Below are 22,289 nucleotides of genomic sequence, written 5' to 3' on the forward strand. Positions count from 1 at the left end.
AAATATATTCATTTTTAAACCTGTTTCTAATGCTCAGAGTGCCCTTGAGATTGGACCTATCTAGTTTCTTCAAACAAATTGCTTATTTGAGTTGCATATTAGCTTTCTTTCTTTGTGAGTTTTTTAACATGGCTCTTCATTCTGCAAGCCATCCAGATTTTGGTGAAAGTTTAAATTAGGTGTCTTAAAACGAATTCATAATTAGCATTTCCAGTTGCTATTGTGATCCAAGCAACCATCAATAAGTAAATTGATTCAAAGACAGCATTATCTTTGTGACAGTCCTCAGTCAAGCTACCTCCCCTAAGCGATGGAACCCACAACCTTCAAGGTATTACATTTTTGCATATTAAAACATGTTTCAACTTGCAAACTACCCTACTATTTTATGTTGTTCCTGTTAGTTTCACGATGTGCACTATGTGACTAATTTAAACAGTCTTTTACTTTTTTGCATTTTATAATCTATGATAAAGAGGGAAACACGTTGCAGTAGCTTTCCCTTACTGCAATCTTGACATCTTCTTTCTTATTTAGAGCTTTTATTAGTTTAGTTGGAAGTATGTTTTGCTGTTGGTCCCATTCTGTAGTATCACAAGGATAGCTGCCCTGAATGAATGCAACATATTTTATATTGTGCAGTGCTATCAGGAAATAGTGAAGAAAATGTTACAAATTCTTCCTAAAATTTTAATTTGATTTTTTATAAACTATAAAATGGTTAAATAATAAGGATTTACTTCTTTATAAACATATTCAAAACAATGCCTTTAAACATCAAAATAAATCATAGACACAAAAAGCTGTTTCAAAGATAAACTGAACATTTTATTATTTTAAAAGAGAAACATGTTCTGACGTGTTAGTCAGCTAAACCTTAAACCTGATTAGTGTTTCCTTTAAGGCAAATGGTGCATTTTTGTGAAATGTTGGCGCCAATGGATTTACCAATAACAAAGTTGCTTGACTGGAGTTAACAAAAGTCACAAAAAGCATCACATTTAAGTTGATATTTTACTACAAGAGAGTTTTATACTTTTGTGGACACTATTGATGTATGACATATGACGAAGAGGAACCATATATTTTATGAACAAATAGGTGTTCGAGAAATGGTTTACTATTCTGAAATAGAAAAAAACCCAATAATGTGTACATAATTTAAAAAGATCAAAAAGTGCTCGGCTTAATCAGCTGTAAATTCCAAATGTATATCAATATCCCTACATTTGAATAAATGTTAGAAAGATGCCCATGTTTGGGTGTCTATATACATACGTGGAGCAGTTGGCAGTGTATGCTCACTTTTTCGATACTGATGAATGGAATGGCTAAAGATCAGAAAACGTAAAACCATCATCCCCATCAGAAGTAAAATTATAAGTGACAAGACATATTTTACATGTTTCGATATTGCTTATTCCAAATTGTTTCAAAATGCTAGGGTACTGCTATTGTTCAGATATATCACTGCATATTGTAATAAATAATTTCATTGTGACAAGTTCTTTAATCACTGTTTCATAGATACATATGGCTCAAGTCAACATTACTGAATGTTAGCATTGCAGTTGGCAGCTCAGCTAACAGCCTCCGCAGAGAATAGCTGGATTTAATACCTTTGGAACTGTTTTGTTTTTTAAACTAGCAGACCAGCGTATGAGTTCTGTCCATGTGACTTATCGTCTGGCCCGTCCTCTTCCTCACTATGCTACCAAACCTGCAAGTTTGACAAATCTGAATTTTAGGAGTGTAGTTGTAGATTATTTCAATGCTTGGAAGAAAAATGTTCCCGTTCATTAGTACGGTCAAATTGGGTAGTGAATCAAAAGAGAACCAACTCTTGTCAAATATGTTCCTTTTTTTGAGTCAATCAGGGGGGCAGGTGTTGGAGGTAGAGAGATGCCTCAAGGAGAAACCAATACTGAACAAAACCACTGAAAGCCAGTAGTTTTCAAATCATTTTTACAGCTAGTGCTGCAATTCGCATCCTAAGCCATTAGCTTGTCATGCACAAGGAAGACTATGGTACACTCGCAGCCTTTGTAGGTTTCTCTTTTTGCTCAGAAGTGCGGCTAAAAGTACAGAATTCCAAAACTGTGCGTCCATTGCATTAAGTCAAAAAGTTTGCGATTTAAACAACGATAGCAGACTATAGAATGGTAGGTATTGCCGTTGGAGACGTGTGCTCTTTCGGTGCATATTTTGCAAAGAACGGCAAAAAGACAGCTAGCATGACTCCAACGATCGCCAGCATGTAACCCCATCCAATCTGACAGTCTCCGGCATAATAGATGCTTGAATTTTCACAGTATTCTTTCACGGTAGCAGAGTTGAGACCAAAAGGATAAACCAGAAGTCCTGAAGCCATGATGAACACTGTGGATGGGAAAAAAACTTTTATTAGACATTACTTTAAGGGAAATAATTTTAAAATGTAGCTAATGTATCGGGTTTATTGTTAAAAGTTATTTTGAACAAGCGAGAATCATCTTTAATCAAATGGTTCAATATAGTAATGCATTCTTAACCCATATCTTTACATTTTGGCATTGTGGTGTTTCAGAGTATCTTTTAAGAATTGAATCACAAAGAGGGAAGTATTTAGAACCTTTATTTATCATTATCAGCGACAGCCCGTAATTTGTATGCACAGTAGGCACACACACTGATTTCCACCCATCCACTTACAAGCACACACATACTCACGTACATCCATCCACATGCACACTCACACCCACCCATTCACAAGCGCACGCCCAGGCACTCATGCATACTCATTTTATGGCACACATGCATAAATACACATACATTCATACATACACACACGCACCCAACATTCAATAAACACGTCGCTGGCTGCTGTGGTGGAGAAGCAGAAAGGCCTCAGTGGCTCCTGGAGACTTTTGGGAAGAAAAGGACTGATGGAAGGTTCCTCTGTGATAGCTCAGCCAGTGAGATGATGCCCATCTTCCCTAACTCATCACAGACTAGAATGGGGTTAGTGAGAGTTGTTGAGCCTTTCCCACTTGTGATGAGGAATTACTGATAGACAGTGATCCAGGGGTGCCTCCTCTGTAATAACAAAGGAGCTTTACACCCTGCTCAGAGCCAGGCAGTGAAAAAAATGAAAATAAGACAATTTTATTAACATTTTGTCACTGTCTCTCTGACAGCCATGGAATCTAAGGAGGGGTGTGGATGGGCCATGTCAGGGAGGAGGAGTTATGGGCACTGTAAAGTGTGCATGCCGGTTTGGTCGGCTGTCTTAGGACGACCAGACCGACATGGGCACTTACATTTCTCCAACCCAGCTGTGTTACACAGCCGGGTGGAGAAATGGCACAGACTCCCTCTGCATGAACAAGCGCTAGACCACCGCGCTCGGGCCAATCCCGCTGTTACTCTCATACTTGGTATAGCATGAGAGCAATGTCTGGAATGGGAGCCTGTGCTTTCGTGTCCCACTGACTGCCGGGAGGAGGGGAGCACTGAGGCAGCCAACAGCTGGACAGTGAACGGTAGGTATGTTTGTTTCCTCCAATTTTTGTCAGTATTCCCCTAACCCCTCCAACCCCCCACTTTAGATTGTCTGCAGCCACCACTGCAGTGAGCCCTCGTTCGTTAGTGTCATGGTGATTCCTTCATTTTGCTTAAGAGACTGAGGCTTGCCTATTTTAGAATAACATTCTCTATAGGGCTGATGAATGATTGGAAATGAGTGTCTAAGCAGAAGAAGCACTCGTGCCATAGGGAGTAGGAAAGGGGGTGGGGTTCTACATAGGGATGGTGCATGCAATGTTATCTGTGTTTGGGTTCTTTGAGGCAGTTCGTTTTGGAGAAAAGCTGCAGAGATAAGTACAAGAGAAGCCCAGGAACTCATCCCCAATGGAACCTCATACTTGCTCTACTCCTCTGCCTCATAGTACCTGTGTGTCATTTCCTTCCCCTGCTGCAGAGCTTTTTATTGTTTTTTTCTGGGGGTGGGGGGTTGTCTGCTGCAGTACTGTACATGAATGAGGCAAGGGTTGTTTTTATTTGTTTGAGGGGGCAAGTTTTGTCTGCTGCAGTGCTGTAGATAACTGAGGTAGGTACACTGTTGTGGCTTCAGGCTGATATCTGGAACACCAGCAGCAAAAATGTTTGAGGAGGGAAGTTCAGGAAACCACCAAAAGACTTGTTGTTGAATGAAACCCACTGTATTGACTTGAGAGGGATTTTCTATATCTCTTTCTGTCATATGAACTCAGGGCCAGTTGTACTCAGCGGCGGCCACCGCATATGTCAAGGGGGGGGGTACGATGACAGGGGAAACACCTTAGAAAATAACACGTCGGGACTTGGCCACAATCCCAAGGTGCCACTTCAAAACAAGACCATTCCCTGCTGTCTTAGTACATTCTTATCAGCCTAAGCCCTTGGTGGGAAAGAACACAAAAAATAAAAACCTGAGCACATTGTACAACGTGGAAAACTACTTGCAGCTTTTAACATGGCGGTGGCTACTGCTAAAATAAAGTCAATAGGCAAAATGACTCTGGTGGTCACTAATGTGACGGTGTGCTGCTAGGCTAAGTGCAACGTGGAGTCAGTGGTCAAAACATAAATATCATTACAGGTATTCAGGTAAGTTACCCAGAATTTAGGTTTGGATACGTACATGTCTCCTGGGATGCCATGGGGGTCAGGGGCTTTCTCCTACTTCATTAAATGTAGTGCCTGAACACATTCTATAGTGGTTCCACCCTCATTCTTCTCATCTGGCTTTCTGTGGGCCATTGTGAGTTCACTGTCACAGGGAGATGGATAGTGGGCCCACTGGCTTTAGAGCTTTAAGAAGTGGGAGACCCATAAGCCTGGTTGTACAACCGCATCAGGATTAATATCTATGGTGCGACTCCTGTTAGCTATTATTTTCCCAGAAAACTTTCATGTTCTTATTGTGGGGTGAATCTGTGAGGTTGTCCCATTATGCCACCTCCAAACTGCTTTTGCAATTGACCAAAATTGCTCTGTATCTTCTTTTGGCCTCAGCTATCTCCGTGTGTTCTCCCTTCCTGACCGCTTCAAGTACAATTCTTTTTAGCAGATCTACATTCATTCACATACCACCCAGGGAGAGTCACCAGCAGCTGACCCCTCTGCCCCTCCTTAATGAAATTGTGCTTTAGCTGGTCAAACAGCTTGCAGTGATTACTTACAGAATTGATCAAGCTATTATAAATTAACTTTAGCTCATGGTGGTCTAATATTGCCACAAATGATTGGTGAATTTGGGCCAAGGTTGTAACACAGGCTTCTTCAACGAGTAGCTTGTGAGGTACTGGTAGTTCTCCAGCTACCTGTAAGTAGCTCTCCAGTGTGCATCCCAACCTTCTAAATTATAACCTTGTTCTTGGTTGAATTAATGTATGTATGCCTAAATGTTGTATCCAAGATAAAAAAGCGTGTATTTCAGAACTCATAATCTGATGTTCAAGGAGAAAAACTCCCAGAATTTCTAAAATAATAGTTAAAGCTGATTTTTGAGTGATAAATCAAGTGGGGGAATTTTCACTAATACTATTACTTCTGTACCAGGGGCATTGCATTTTCTGGCAGATATATATTACCTATGTAGATGTATTTCAAAATGACAACTCTTTGTTTACATTACTACTGGCAACCCTGTCTGGTGCACTTAGGTATTTACTGCTAGTAGTCTTGCATACTGCGGCTCCTAAGGTAATCTTGTCCTAAGTGGTCACTAGTGCAACACTATCAGTATTAATGGCTCACAATTATTTTCAACTAACATAAGTAGCTCCTAATATACAAAAGGTTGGAGACCCCTGTTGTAACATTTTCAAAATTCAGGGCCCATTTCACATTCCTTCTATTATTTGTAGTGGTGAGTATGCAGAAAGAAGTGTTGTGCCTATGAGACGTGTTCGTAAAGGGACCAGCTTGGATTTGGGGGCAAAGGGCTTCATGTTCACTATCCATTCTAGGGACCACTTCCATATCGACTATATGGAGCCAGAGTTGGCTTGTGTACTGCCCATTTTAAAAGAGAGAGGGGTGGTAAGTCAGAGGTAGTGTGCCTGTTCTGTGCCCTCAGCCCATGTATGGCTGCCAGGTCAGAAATCTGTTCAGCAACTTTGGACTGTCTATAGTCTGTTTCTGCAACAGCAAATGACACCGCCCGGAATTGATGCTCTTCGTCAGTCTGAGATAGAAGTCTAATCCCCGCTGAGACTGGTGTGTTGCAGTCACCTGCAATTATTTTAGGCCAGTTATGATGTAACTGGTCGATCATGTCCGAGTGATGCTCTATGGTATATGACTGTGTTAAAGGGAAGAAAATGCACGTAGATGGTTATGATGACGATGTGTCTAAACTAACACAGACTATTTGTGGAGTTAACTATGCCCAATATATATTTACTTTAAGCTGTAATTCTTTTAGATTTGGGAAACGTTTACATTTTTAACCATATCCGCAAACCACCAGAGGCTCTGCCTGCTGGTGAAGGTGTACCATTTGTTGTGGATGTAATACACCCCGGCCTAACAATTAGCTCTGTTGCCCACGTCTCCTGGAGCAGCAAAATATGATGTTAATCTATAAAGGTACCCCAGTATGGGTCAGTTAGCTGGCTCTCACCCCTGCTACATTCCAAGATAGTAACCTTATGGTACCTATGCTACCGGTTGTGCAGGAATACCACTCAGGATTATTAGCGATTGAGTTAATACACTGTGGCTGATCTGCCTCTTGAAGAGGCAGAGCATACACTGTTAGTTGCACCTTTCCCCTGTTAGCATGAACATCACACCTTGTGACATCCAGGGATGGTTTAGCTGTTGAGGGGTGTTTTTGCTGTGGTGATGGCACAATAACACGCTCACTCTTGTGATTATGCAGTCAATCTATTCCTGAAAGGTCTGCTTGGCACATAGGGGGATCTTGAGCTGGTTGTGTACAGGAAGAAGACAGAAAGCTGCGGATATTAGTAATGTCTGTGGAGGATTTAAATTAGGCTTATGTTCAACCATAAGGTGGGGCTGAACCTGTGTTCTAGTGCTATAAGTCTTTCCAGGAGCTTGTAATTTTCAAGTCATGGTTCAATATGGTCTAAAATCAGAATGTTTATCTGCAAAATGAAAAGCTCTTAGTATGTCCTCCCTAATGATTGACCTACAGCCTCTAATTTTCCTAAGCCAGTGGATAGTTTTGCTAATTAGGGATTCTTGGGATTCTCTTGTGCCTGTTGTTGATTTTGGAACGTCAGTCACGAATATGACATGTTGCTTAGTACTAACGCTGGTGACCTGGGTCTTGGTTCTTTAGGATTCAGCATTAGTATGTTTGAATTGGTGTGGGCAAATAATCTTGTGTCCCTGAGAGTTTGTCTAAGCTTCCACTCTCGCCCAGTGGGTGCCTTTTGATTATGTTCCGTGTCCCCAGGAGGTAAAAAGGAGTCATTGCCTACTCAAGAGCTAGTTAGTGTTTTTGTTTTAGGGTTTTGCACTTTTGAGCATGATGCTAGCTCCACAGATGGTCTAGCTCTCAGTAGCTTGGTCAAGGTGGGGCATGGGGGGTCATCTCTACCCTTGCCTTGTTAAAGAATGGGGATTATGTTTAACTGCAAACTTGCTAGGTTGTCCTTTTTATCGCTGAGAACTTTGGCCAACCTACCCATGCAGTTCTTAGGCTTGTCATCTCATTTTTAAGCAAGTTTAACTGTATGCAGGTATTGTCACTAAATGAGACGGGGCACTATTATTAGGACAAGACAGTTGCATATTGTCAGAAGTAGATTCATCAATGGAACCCAGGATGTCAAACGTAAATTAAGAGAATTGTTGATATGAGTATATAAGGGTTAGGGGCACTACCACACGGACCAATTACACTCCACACCACAATTGGTGCGGTAGTGCCCCTAACCCTTAAATATTCATATGAACAATTGTCTTGATTTTACCTGTGGGGTGTTTCACTAGTGGCCCACATACTAGTAGTAGCAGTACTGTTGGGTGTGGGGAGCTTGTTGAAGGAAGACTTAGGCCGTCATTACAACATTGGCGGTAAATACCGCCTACCGCCGCAGTGACGGCCGCCAAAAGACCATCGCCACGGCTACCAGCCGTCCACCAAATTATGACCGTAGCCACAATTTCGCCAGAAGGATGGTGGAAATCCGGCTGCGGCCATGGCGGTGGATGGCGGCAAATGGCAGTAAGGTTGCGCTGCTGCCAGCAGCAGTGCCACGCCAGTAGACCGCCGCAGACCCTTTCATGACACATGATACGGCCTGGTGGTGTTCTGCTGACGGACGTCCCGTCTCCTGCCGGAGGACCCCCTCCAATCAGGTAAGTAGGGTGCTCTGACAGGGGAAGGGGGTGGGGGGTTTTGTGTGTGTGTGTGTATATCTGTGCGTGCGTATATGCGGTGTGAGATGCATGTTGTCCATGTGTGCATGTATGGATGTGTGAGTGTGTGAATGTTGTGTTGAGCGCATGCGAGGGTGCATGTATATATGTCAGTGTGTGTGGATGTGTGTGTGAATGGATGTATGCATGCGTGGATGAATGTGGGTATGAGTGTGTAAATGCGTGTATTCGATGGTGTGTGAAGGTGCGTGTATGTCATGGCGGGGCCTGGAGTGAGTGGGGGGGAGCAAGGGGAGGGGGAGGGGGGCTGGGAAGACCCCTATCTGTGACAGGGAAGGAATTCCCTGTCACTGATAGCACCTACTGCCATGGTTTTCGTGGCGGTAAGATTGCCACCAAAACCATGGTGATAGGTGGGTCTTAATTCCGCAGATGGGCTAGTGACGGCCGCCTGGCTGAAGACTGCAGTCTCCAGCCCGGCGGTCATTACCGCCGTGGCAGACAGTGTGATACATTGGCGGTATGGCTTGGGCCAAACCGCCAATGTCATATAATGGGGAAAAGTACCGCCATCCTGTTGGCAGTACTTTTCTCCATTTTACCGCTGTCCGCCAGACTTGGAATGAGGGCCTTAATGTTTCCCTCTAAACAAGGTTTCAAGGGTCCAAAGTCTGTATGTCACTGGGTGTCAGCGCTAGGTGCGTTATATACCACAGTGTGTAAAGGGTCTTGAGTAATACCCTGAGCTAGCGGTTAGTGACAAATTCCCACCTCCTTCAGTCTTGGGCTAAAGACCTCGTCTCGCTGGTGTCAGTTAGCTAGCAATCCCAGGGGGCAAATATCAATACAATGTGAGGATGTATGGTAGATGATAGTAAGCTTCTTACCATAAGTGGTGAGGGATGGCCAGTTTTAAAGCCAAGGGGGCTGGCCCTGTCCTGCCTCTTCCTGGTGCTGATGGGCACAGGATGGGCCTGTCTTTGGCCCGGGCTGTACCAGGGTGCGCCCCGCACATGTCCTGTGCAATGGGAGGTGAAAGGGTGCTAAAATGCGCACAGCGCTGTTAAATCACACATGGCCCTTCCTTCAGCACTCACCAGTCTGGGACAGTAAGTCCCCTGGGCAGCAGCAACAACCTCCGAACATCTCAGGGAAATCAGACACAGCCCCTCCTGACCTGAACCTGCCAAATCTGGGGACTCCATGGGACTCACCGCCAGAGATCCCCATGGGTGAAGGCTTTGGTGAGCACCCCCTTAAAGCCCCATTTCCCCCAGCCATTCCTCCAGTTCCAGACCATAGCTGGCCTGCCGATCACATCCACGTAGCTGCTAGTCCCAAGCCCAACTGACCTGGTCTTCCCAAGTCTCTGCCGACTCCAACATCAGGATGGGATCGACCACCGCTGTCCTCTGTCATACCTCACATCGTCAGACAAAGGGAGTCTGCACAGCCCTGGCCAATGTTGTTCTGCTACTAACTCAGTGGGACCCCCACGTCCCGTCCCACACACTCCTCAGGGAGTCTCCCAGCAAAGGCATGGTGGCCACACTCGTTCTGGGCAGGGGATTACTTTGGGGTCAACTCTTCCTTTCGCCTGCTGGATAGGCCTGCCATCAAGCCGGGACTGACCTGCATCCTCTGGATCCCAGGATCTCTTTCTGGATTCTACCGACCTCCTGAGTGGGCCTGCTGCTCGGTAGGGGCCCGCTTGCACTGCTGGATCTTCCCCTGACCTCTGCTGCTTCCAAGGGGTTGGGGGGGGCACTACCACGTATGGGCCTGACTGTACCATTGTAGCTCTGGCAACTTCCCCTGGCCTTTTTCAGCACTTAGCGCAGGTCCAGTGCCAAGTCGGGGCCCACCCGCATCGCAGCAGCTCTGGGATCTTCACCCAGCCCACCTCTCGGCACTGCAACATGCCCAGCCAGGCCCAGGACTAGAAAAAAGGCTCGGGCCTTGCATGAGCCCCCATAAGGGGGGGTCCACTACTGATGCCGCCCCTCTGCCTCCTCACTGCCTCTGCTCTCGCTGCAGCCCCATGGACAGCAGGAACGGCATGGTCAAGTCCCAGGGCCGAATGCATTTGTGCCAGGAAAATGGCCTCAGCTCACCCGTCAGCTGCCTTTCACGGCAGGCTCACCATCGCCCTGGTCTGGCATCCCCTCTGGACCCCTCCTTAACGTGACCCCTGCCTGCTGGTCCCAGGGGGTCGAGTTTGAGCCCACTCTTGCTGGGAGACACACCACTAGAATGGTGAGAAAGGTGCTCTCATGCCGAGCTCAGGGGAGACATGTCTTGGCAGGTCTCCTGTCTAGCCACGCCCCCGTGTGTGACTGTCTTTAAAATCCAACATGTCAAGAGTGGGGTTAAAACAGTCTAGAATCATTGCGCTAATCAATCTAAATAAAAAAAGGCCTTAATAAGAAGCAAGAATGCACTCCATATTCGGGGCATGCATACTAACAGCGTCTAATTTTTTTTTTAACATTTTCTGGTATTCCACAAACCAGGACACTATAAACACATATTTCTTCCTTTACTCTTGACTGGGATATTTGAAGCAACTTTGCAAGGAAACAAAAGCCTTGCATGTCTTTCAAATCAACTCTACTCGGGAACAGATACAGCAGCTCCATTTCTAAAAGGGCCAGCGACCTACCGCCACGGCTTGTGAAGTCACAGTGGGGGAGGTCAATGTGCTCAGGCATCTCAGCACAATATACATAATACAGTTTTAGTTGTTATAATACCATTACCAAAGACAAGGCGCCAAATCGCAAATATGAGGCTTGCATCCAGTCCTACCCTGTGACGAATGAAAAGGGTGGGATCTAAACCTGTAAATGACAGACGTCTGGCCTGACAAAGGGACGCAACCTACAACGCCTGAAACCAAGATGTTTCAAAGTCATTGACCTAAATGAATACAACCAGAAGGACTTTAGAAATGTAAGTCCTGCATCGTATGTCACACTGCAGAAAGCTGATTTATTGCTGGGCTTCCGGCTCATTGTTCAGAGCGAGGCAGGACAGGCAGCCTGGGACATGCAACGCAGATATAAATACATTGATTTGTTTAGTGATACAATGGTATTTCTAAATACATCGATCTGTTTAATATTTTTTTCATTAAACATGTAGGAATTTCAAAGGAATGTCGCCCCATAACTCTAATATTGAAATTGCACCTTCTTTCGAGATTCCATGCCAATGTAGGCTCTCTGTCCCAACCACCAAGGCCCACTCTCCGACCGCAGAAGGTCTACCCAGTTTTACATGTGAGAGTTTCCCATGGGGTGTCCCTGTCTTTGTTGAGCCATTTAAATATCATCAGGATCTAGGGACAAGCCCACTTTAAATGTTCAAATAAGTACTTATGCATTGGTGTTATTTCAGAGCTCTTAAAAGTCATTAGGATTCCATCTGTAAGACTGGTGTAGGGGAAAATGTAAAGGGTCCGTGTAGCATCTTGAAACCTTGTAGTAACCCAATCACTACATCTCCTTTGTAAACGCTGAGCTGCGTAGAGCTAATGCTTTACTTGTGTCGCTCCTTGGGGCGGTTTTGTTACTGCCTTGCAGACTGCCCCTGTTACATGGATAATTGCACGATTGCCAATACGTGTGACTGAGAGCAAACTTATTTTTCCTTTTGTGTCTCGTCTTCGCGCCTATGCTCTTGGCACATTGAATCGGCTCGCTTATGTCAGCTGTTTTACTTTTTATTTCCAATTATGTGGCAAGAAAAGTCCTCTACGGAATTTACAACGTTAATAGCTCTACCTCGTGCAAATGCGAGACCCATTTGATTGCTAATGCTTGTTTTACCTACGAGTCCCCTGAGGTTTGGTGCCAGTTGTGCTAATGTTGTGAATCAATGCAGCACTGTCAAGTTCTCAGCGGCCTAGTTTGGTTTGTCCTCAAAGAATCATGCACAGCACCTGAGATAAGTTGTTCTCTGCACACCTACCAAGGCAGGGACTGACGTTTGTCAGATCAGCCACACGACCCTGTAATCTACCCATTCTGTAAGGCTCCTTAGGTCACTGTTTCTCGTGGCTTTCATTTTGTCTTTCTATTTAACTAGTGTGCAACAAAACTGGCTGTAAGTGATGTTTACCACCCCAAATAACTACTTTCTTCTATTTTATTTTTCTCCATATTTCTATCAAGTTCTTTTTGGAATAACTTTCAACACCCTTATCCACTTTGCTTCATTTGTGTGTTTCTTTTTCTTAATACATTCTGAGCTTTTATTTAACAATGTTGTATTATTGGTTTATTTTGCACACTGCCTATCTGCACGTTTCCCTTGTCACTCGAGACAAGCTAATAAAAATAAGCAGATGGTTGACTTCATGGAAACTTGCTTATCTCAGTGGACTGGACTTTGGGGCTTGCTGGTAGGCATTTTCTCACAGAGTGCATCTCAAGGATCACATCTTAGATGAGATGAAAAATCTCACACTGATGGCCAATCTTACACTGAAATTGCTCAACTTCAAGTGATACTTGGGGCCGTATTTATACTCTGGTTGCACCGAATTTGCGCGCCGTTTTTTTCGACGCAAATTCGACGCTAAACTAACGCCAACTAACGCCATATTTATACTATGGCGTTAGACGCTTCGGGCGCCAAAGTGCCCGGAGTGTGCGTCATTTTTTAGCGTGAACCCCTTCCTTGCGTTAATGATATGCAAGGGAGGCGTTCCCGTCTTAAAAAATGACTCCCAGGCCTTTACGTGGTATTTATACTCCCGGGCAAAAATGACGCCCGGGAGTGGGCGTGGCCAAAAACGGCGCATTTGCGCCGCTTTTTAACGCCTGGGTCAGGCATGGCGTTAAGGGACAAGTGGGCTCAAAATGAGCCCAGAGTGCCCTCCCCTGCCCCCAGGGACCCCCCCTGCCACCCTTGCCCACCCCAGGAGGACACCCAAGGACGGAGGGACCCATCCCATGGACATTAAGGTAAGTTCAGGTAAGTTTTTATTTTTTTATTTTTTGTGGCATAGGGGGGCCTGATTTGTGCCCCCCTACATGCCACTATGCCCAATGACCATGCCCAGGGGACATAAGTCCCCTGGGCATGGCCATTGGGCAAGGGGGCATGACTCCTATCTTTACAATGATAGGAGTCATGTTGATGGGGGATGGGCGTCGAAAAAAAATGGCGCAAGTCGGGTTACGACGATTTTTTCGACGTAACCTGACTTGCCCCATTTTAAGACGCCCATACGCCATTTTCCCCCTACGCCGGCGCTGTCTGGTGTACGTGGTTTTTTTCCACGCAAACCAGGCAGCGCCGGTCTGCTTGCGCCGGCTAACGCCATTCCATAAATACGGCGCCCGCATGGCGCTTCAGAATGGCGTTAGACGGCGCTAAATTTTTTGACGCTAAACTGCGTTAGCGCAGTTTAGCGTCAAAAAGTATAAATATGGGCCTTGGTCTATTACTTTCCTGCAGATGACGTGGCACTATAATGTATCTGTCTTCCCTTTTAGTACCCAATCCAAACCTAAACCTTAATTTTGTAAGTAGTGCTGGGACATGTAGAATATAATAAAACAGTTAAGTGCTAAAGACAATAATGCTTGGATAAATGAAACTCTTTAAAATATAAGACTTAACATTGAGGGAGCAAAAATAAGAAAAGGTCTTGTTCATGTCAGCGTGTTTCTTTTTTAGGTTGAGCATAGCAGCGTGCAAGTGCTGCTTTTTCGACGTGTTGGTATGTATCTGGGCTTTTAACCACGCCCACCTCATGCCCATCACTACCACTTGTATGTGGGACTGCCCTTCAAAAATCCTTTGATGACATTGTTAAATGATTTATGTTTGTCCCTCCTTGGGGAGGTTTTGTTACCGCCTTGGCCATCGCCCCTGTTACATGGCTAATTGCACTTTTGCCGATAAGTTTGACTGCGAGCGAACTTCTTTTTCCTTTTGTGTGTTTCTTCACGCTGATGCTCATGGCAGCCATGGAGGTTTGAATAGGCTCCCTTATGTGAAACTGGTTTAGTTTCAATTTTTAATTTTTATGTGGCAAGAAAAGTCAGGTTAGGAGTTTACAACGCTAATAGCTCTAACTCGAGCAAATGCGAGACCCATTGCATTGCAAATGCTTGTTTTTGCTTAGTGTCCAGGCACTGAATACCATTCTGCTGCCCCCACCCTTCAATAATAAATAAACCTACACAGAGGTGGCTTTCTTAATCAACTAAGAAGTCATACGTCGAATCAGTGTACATCCTTAATAGTTTCCTCTGTGATAATGGTTGTACATTATTCTCTTTTCACTTTTTATTTATCTTTTTGGTATGCCACTTTCTCAGCGACTTTGCATTTTTGCCTAGCGTGGCCTCTGCCTTTCTTTCTAGCCTTCTCTTTTGCTGCTGCAATCTTGTGGCCTTTTGACTAGAGGTCCTACTCTGACCATATGGATCTCTCTGGGCACATTACGAGGAGGTGTAGAGCTAACCCTTCTCAAACCAACGGATTTAAAACACTGCACATGCAAACAACCTCTGAGTTAGTACTGACATTGCCAAGCTCAACATAAACCAGAGGGAAGAATCACTATAATATTCAAGGAACCCATCAAGTACACCACAACCATAGAGAACTTAACCCCCTACATAGGCCACCTACATTTCAAACTTCGAATCTCAGCAACACACAACCTGACCAGAACACTCGTCTACTGATTACTGGGACCACAAGCTACTTTCACTGACAACATTGCAGACTTCATTGCTCCCCTCAACATTTAAATTAAAAGACTACATCCTACTAGCAGTGGCGGCTCCTCCGCTATGGCGGAGGAGCGTCCCCCCTGCCAGCATTAGAAGTTGCAAAACTTTTACAAAGAGGGGATAATAAACGATTATTATCCCTTCTTTGTGAAAGGGGTGGGGCCATGGGATGACGAACAGTGAGGGGAGTTCACTGTGCACTTCCCTCACTTTGCATGTATGTTTGGCCGGCCGTCTCGGGCTGGCCAAACACACATTCGCAGTAGGCTTTCTCCAGCTCGACACTGTGTTGCTGGGCTGGAGAGAGCAGACACAGGCTCCCAGTCTGCCTCGGAGCACCCTGGATAGGTGTCAAAGCAGCATAAGGATTGGCTGCAGGGCAGACTGGGAGCCTTTGCCTGCACTGCAAGACGCAGGATTGAGGAGCGCCGACACAGCGGAGCAGAGGTAATTATTTTTTAAAGTGTATTAAAATTCCTCCCCTCCCCCCCCATTGCGCACCACCCTCTGTAACCCTGGTGAGCCGCGACTGCCTATGAGGAGACTTATCCTTGGAAGACAAGACTGACATGAATGTACCAATTTCCTGGCACCCCATAAACACAACACACAGAAAAAAGCCTGGAAGCAGGCTAGCTGGTACACCAAAGACAGCTGTGCAACAAAATAATACTGCAAACAACTTGAAAGAAGATGGAGAGAAAACTACCATGAAAACGACAAGGAAACCTACAAAGCAGCACTGAGACACTACCACCAGATGAACAGAGACACCAAAAGGAAGACCGTAGCAGAGTGCACAGACAAAAGCTCCAACAGCTGCAAATAACTCTTCATGATCATCAAAGACTTTGCCTCACCAGATTTCACCACTAACAGCATCACCCCCTTTGCCGGAACTATGCCATAACCCATCGGAATTCTTCAGCAAAAAAATCAAAACTATCTTCAACACCTTTGAGCATCAACCAAACCCCTGCACCCTCACCTCCAGCCTACTAAAAAATAACCACAAAAACTCCCTGACTACCTGGGAAACAATCACCACAGTAGAAATAACCATCAGGAGGACCATTCACTTGAGAGTTACCAACAGACCCCTGCTCTCACCACGTCTACAATTTGTGTGCCTCCTCCTTTAGTGACGTCCTTACCTGCATCCTGAACACCTTCATCTCCACTGTGATATTCCCAGATTCCTGGAAACATGCAGTGGTCAACACTTTGTTAAAGAAGCCCTCAGCAGACTCCTCTCAACTAGCAAACTACCCCTGATCTCCCTTTTACTGTACCCCGATAAGGTCATGGAGAAAGCCTTCAGCAAGCAACTCACTCACTACCTCAACACACATCAACTCCTAGACAGCTCTCAATTGCGTTGCCGACCCTAGCACAGCACCAAGATCACCCTTATCGCAGCTACAGGCATCAGGTTGACCCTTGACCATGGAAAAATAGCAGTCCTTATACTGCTGGACTTCTCAGCGGCCTTAGACACATTCTCCCACTCCACCCTGATCAAAAGGTTACATTAAACAGGAATCAAAGAACCCACCCTCACCTGGGTCTGCTCCTTCCTCCCAAGATGAACACAAAAAGTCAACCTGCCACATTTCACATTGGAAGCTAAGAACCTCATCTGCGGAGTCCCCCAAGTCTCTTCTCTCAGCCAAACCCTATTCAACTGCTACATGACCTCACTGGTAGACCTCATCAGATCACACTGCATTAACCAGTGCCAGAGGTTGCAAGGGGCAAACCAGGGGTTGCATCTGCGACCCCTGGTGACTCCTAAATGACATCCATGCCCAAACCTCAGGAAACTTTATTGGCTCCCCATACACGACTACAACCAGTTCAGACTCCACACACACACATACAAGGCATGTCACAACACTGGCCCTCTGTGTGCTTCGCTCCCCTGCCAATCACCTCAGCTCAGCTGGACTCCTAGCGCACCTACCCCACGTGCACAAATCAAAAGTCAGAGGCCACGTCTTCTCATACATCTCCCCCAAAGCATAGAACGACCTCCTGCCTCACATCATAGCTTCCTCAAGCTCCTCGAATTTTCACAAGAAGCTGAAGACCTAGCTCTTCAAATAATGCCACCAAGGGATCTACAAAGCACTTGGATACCCTCAAGTGTGGTTGAGTGCTCTTTAAATTTACTCAACTTAACATAACATAAGCGTTTTTTAACGCGTTTAACCTAAACGTCCATAGATTTGGGGAAATGTTTTAACACCAGTACATTTTCTAATGTTTGTCTGATGTTTGAGTGTTATCGATTCCCCTTCCACCGTGGCAATTCTCCAACCATGTGAAGTTTGTGAATGGCATAAACCAAAGTGGTTGTGGGAGTTTAGAAACTTTCAGAGTTTAGCACGTATTGAATCACCCACTCCGCACTTATTGTGACGCATTATTCCCACTTAATCTGAGATAATTTCATGAAGGAGTTCACCTTTTGCAAATTTTATTTATAGCATGAATCCCCATATTTTGGCTCGTAAATAATTTTGTAAGAGTTTTGTGCATTAGGCCCTCCCTTAGAAGCACAGAAACTGCTACACAAGAAGTGCCTTGGTGTTGTGCGTTGAATTTTGTTTAAAGTTACACTAATCAATTTACCCTGGCATGCACTCATTTTCTAAAGCATATTTTGAGCCTGGTATTTTGTCCATTATGTCGAGAAAAAATAGATAACTGAGCATGATGGGACTCATTATGGATCCCATGTTAAAAATAACTCCACATCACGATTTATCAGTACTATGGGCCTCAGTAATTGCCACAGCGTTATGATTTTGGCCCTCGGAATGAGGGAGAACTGCATATATTGGTACAAACTGATCTCCACATATTTCTTCCTCACTTTCCCCCGAAATGTAATTTTTTTTTCCACTGGTGAAAACTGTATGGCAAAAAAATAGGTTTGGATTTTCCTGCAAATCTCATATGCCAGATACGACTGGGTACTCCAGTAAATGGCTGAATCGGGATTAGCTGGGAACTCAAAATTATGTATTTAAAATGGTAAAGTACAATATAACAAATGTCTGTGTGTTTGTATCTTCATCAAGGTTCAGCAAGAGACACATGGGTTGTACGAAAGTGCTCTTGGTTAAGTTGCAAACTATGGAGGCCTGGGCTTCAATTCTTACTTCCTCATGTTGCCATATTTTATGACATGGCTCAGATTTTATTTCCTGTGCTTTAGTTGCCAAATTTGTTAAAACTCAAAGTAGTTAGAGATTGACTACTTATCTAACTGCAATTTAGCCGCCTGAACTCGACCTATTTTACATGGAAATTGCACCATAATACATTTGCGTTTTTTTCTTTCTCTTTATGCGGTCTCAGCGAGGGACGTATCAAGTGGGTATCCATGTTTCAAGGCCTGGAATCACAGCCTCTTCACTTGATCACATTGTGCAATTTTGGGCAAATGACATCATTTGTCTGTGCTTCAACTTACAGATAAAGACAAGCTACAAGACAAAGGCCCTCATTATGAGTCTGGCGGTTTTGAGACCGCCAGACTCTCTGTGGCGGTCTCACTGATGCGGAGCCGGCGGTGAAGACCGCCGTATTACGAGTTCTGGGGTTTGGCTGAAGCCAAACCTCCACAACTCCGCCTGGCCCGCCAGTACAGTTGCACCGCTGCGGCCGGCGGTGACCTCCTCCAATCCGGCGGCTGGCCTCAGGCCACTGTCCGGATTACGAGGTTGCACACTGCCAGGCTTTCCGTGGCGGTCACCCCACCACGAAAAGCCTGGTGGTCACGCACCCATTGACAGGAATCTTCATTCACACACATGTCACCACACATGCACACATCCCCCCCACCCATCTATACACTCACAGGCACCCCCCCCATCCCTTCACGCATGCATGCATTCACATACACACTCATTGAGCATACGCATACATGCACTCAGACACATCCACTCACTCGCATTCATCCATACAGACACCCCCATACACGCGCACATACACCCACACACATACATACACTCGCAGACACACATGCATTCAGCACCCCCTCTGCAAACACACACACAAACACACCCAAACACACCAGAGACCCTTTCCCCTCCTTCCGGACACCCACTTACTTCTTCGGTCAAGGAGGACACCTGGGAGGGGATGGCTTCTGGAGGTCTTCCCTCTCTGCCACCACCATGCCAGAAGGACACCACTGAACCGTTTTACGGCTCGTAATACAGAGGGCAGAGTCATGGTGGCGTGGCAGTGTCGGTGAGGGAACAGCCTCTGCACCGCCGACCACCAGAACGAATGATGGCTGCATTCCGCCTAAAAAATGGTGGTGAGCAGCAACCACTCATAATATGGTGGTCTGCTGACCGCCAGCACTGGTGGTCGAATGGCGGGTTCGGCTTTGGGGGTCAATGGAATTAACCGCCAAAGTCGCAATGAGGGCCAAAGTGCTATATTACAACTGGAATAGGCATATTTTCTATCAAACTAAACATATGACATAATACATGTATGAAAATGTTAGTCTCCTTAATGGAATTTTCAATAAAGTTAGATTAGTTCAATTCTAGAGGAGATGTATTGTGTAATGGTTATGGTGTCAACTATGGATTCAGGAAACAAATCACTTTATTTGTGCTCTGGTACCAAAATGTATCAGAAAGTCACTAAAATAGCCTTAAAGCCTGCTGTAGCAGACTATTCCAGCCATTAAAGGCCTCCTCCAGCGTTAAAGGCCTGAGTGAAGGCGAGGGCCTTTAACAACGGAGTAGGCCTTTAATGGTTGGTGTGACCTGCTACGGCAGATTAAATTTTCGCCCTATTATGGGAGGTTGTCCTGGTTGGGCCGGAAAAGTTATCTGCATAGTAAAGACATGTACCCCTGTCATGAGTGCCCAACTGTATTGTTGTCTGGATCCCTAATGCTGATTTTATTTGTCATAGGCGAACACAGATCATGCATGTGCGCCTGACATAAACCTGTCTCAGGATTCCAGTCTTGTTGGATCGGGAGGGTGCCCAAAGCCCTACCCTCGTGGTGGTGGAAGGCTACCGCCTTCACCAAGAGTTAAACAGAACAAGTTTGGTGGTGGCAGCATACTATGTAGTGATTGTTAGTAGTGAACATGACCCTTTTTCACTGTATCACTGGAGTGAGGCATACAGCTCACTCACCTTTTTAAATGTTCTGCTGCTGTGTGCTTGACTCACCCTTGGCCTACATCAGGTAGATGTGCATAGCACAGGAGTAGTGGCTCTGCGATGGTTGTTTGTGTGTCTGGTAAGGATACAATACAGAGATAGGGCAGTACTGTTTAGTGTATGTGAGATTAGAGCATGTGCTGAGTGTATGTTTAACTGTGAGGGATACATGACATGAAATGGTCAGTGTGTGCACAGTGAGAACATGTGATGGGTGCATGCAAGAAGAGTGAAGTGATGTGCATAGCGCACATGGAGAGTGTGAGTGCTGGCTGTGAGTGTGTGTACTGGCAGTGTGTGTGTATGTAAATAAAATACCCTGGTTAAAGATAGAAAAGCTTCAGTCCTGAACAGTGTGCACAGATTGAGAGTGTGTACTGAATGCATGTGTACACGTAACGGTACAATGCATAGAGGTAACAGTGCTGGACCCAAAGTGTGCTATGAATATACACTAATTGAGTGTGTCTGCAATAGTGCATTGCATGGAGGACCTTGGGTTCCATTTTGGGAAGCTCAGACCTGCCTCCTGGTCAAGACATTAGAAGGAGAGGAATCTCCCCCAGATAGATTTGTGGATTGCTTCACTCTTGTGAGCTGGTAGGGACATACACTGGAGGGAAGGGAGAGATTTCCTGTGAACTCAAGCAGTTGTTTTTTGATTCAGTGATAGATCATAAGGCAGGCACCTGGACACATCTCAGGAAAGAAGGAGTTGGGGCTGATAAGGGAATCATAAGGAATACAACTTGGAGCCTGGGATTAGCCTTTTGATGCGCATATCACTGTGGCTGACATCCAGGTGTGAACTCTGGTCACTCCCATGAATTGTGTTGTGGGTCAGTCAGCCCTGGTATCATGCCTGCTGTGACAGACATCTTTCATGAAGAAAGAAGAAAGAGACAAGTAGAATCCTAACATAAAACATCAATGATTTGGACCCTAAATCACATTTGGTGTCTGGAAAAGGACTATAAGAAAGGGAGGTTGAGTCCCCAAAAATTTGCCATGTGTCAAGCAGCTGGATGGGCTGTGTGAGAAACGGAAGTTCTACAAGACTTCTACCTGTGACCAGGACTTGGACCCAAGGCCTGCTAGTCTACCTGCTGGGCGAGGAAGCATCATGCAGGGAAACCAAGACCACCTGCCCAGAGCACCTGTGCCTGCCTGCTTGCCAAGACCAGAATGCCCTTTGAGAAAGAGAGGAGTAGTGGAGAGGGCAAGGTCTAGTGGGAAGCCTTACCTTGGTTACTCCCTGGGCGAGGTTTGAGGATTTGGCTGTGCACCAATCGGGCCATTGTCTGTGTGCAGGATTGTTTTTGGTGACCTCCATATGTGAGGAGTGGGCTATCGTAGACTGAGCTGTGTGTTGAGTGCTGTGCGGGTCTTAATATGCCTGTACTATCACATTGCAGTGACTCCGTATGCCTGAGGAGGGACACTAGTAAAATTACACCTTCAAGGAGTGGTAAGACTTGTGATTGTCTGGGCCCAGTGCATGTGGTGGAAGAGCCTGCACACCTATAACTATGTATAACCATGTACTGTTACAATCCCGTATACCAGGAGTGGTTGCAGGTATGTACATTGCTAGAGAATTTGGGGCACTGCCCGAAGAAAAGACTGAAGCTACAATCCACGATTTTGACCCTCACTGCAAGGGAACTGCCACCGACTCACCAGTGAGGACTGCTGAAGACCCATGGACAATGTTGCACCTTCGCTAACTCCAGTCAGGCAGTGCAAACTCAATTTACTGCATCTTCATGAGCAGGGGGCTGCTCTGACTTTTGTGAGATCTCCTGCAGTGCTGCTGAGGAGAGAGAGAGAAAGCCTGCACCGCCAGGTGGTGCTGCCTGGACAGCGAGCATCCCGACTTTTCTGAACTGAGCAGACTTGTGGGTGACATTGAATGTGCCCGCTACGTCTCTGAATTTTTCCATGCGGCAA

At 45.5% G+C, this 22,289-nt stretch overlaps 1 protein-coding gene across 1 annotated transcript in view; it reads right to left on the reverse strand.

The window, feature by feature from the left end:
* Positions 1-806: 806 nt before the first annotated feature.
* Positions 807-22,289, reverse strand: part of LOC138285869 (LHFPL tetraspan subfamily member 7 protein-like) — a 712,276-nt gene continuing 690,793 nt past the window's right edge. The window contains exon 3 of the mRNA XM_069226352.1: positions 807-2,379. Coding sequence (XP_069082453.1) covers positions 2,153-2,379 — 227 coding nt within the window. The 3' untranslated portion in view covers positions 807-2,152. The remainder of the gene's footprint in view (positions 2,380-22,289) is intronic.

This window comes from Pleurodeles waltl, chromosome 3_1, assembly GCF_031143425.1.
Source record: "Pleurodeles waltl isolate 20211129_DDA chromosome 3_1, aPleWal1.hap1.20221129, whole genome shotgun sequence".
Taxonomy (NCBI): Eukaryota; Metazoa; Chordata; class Amphibia; order Caudata; family Salamandridae; genus Pleurodeles; species Pleurodeles waltl.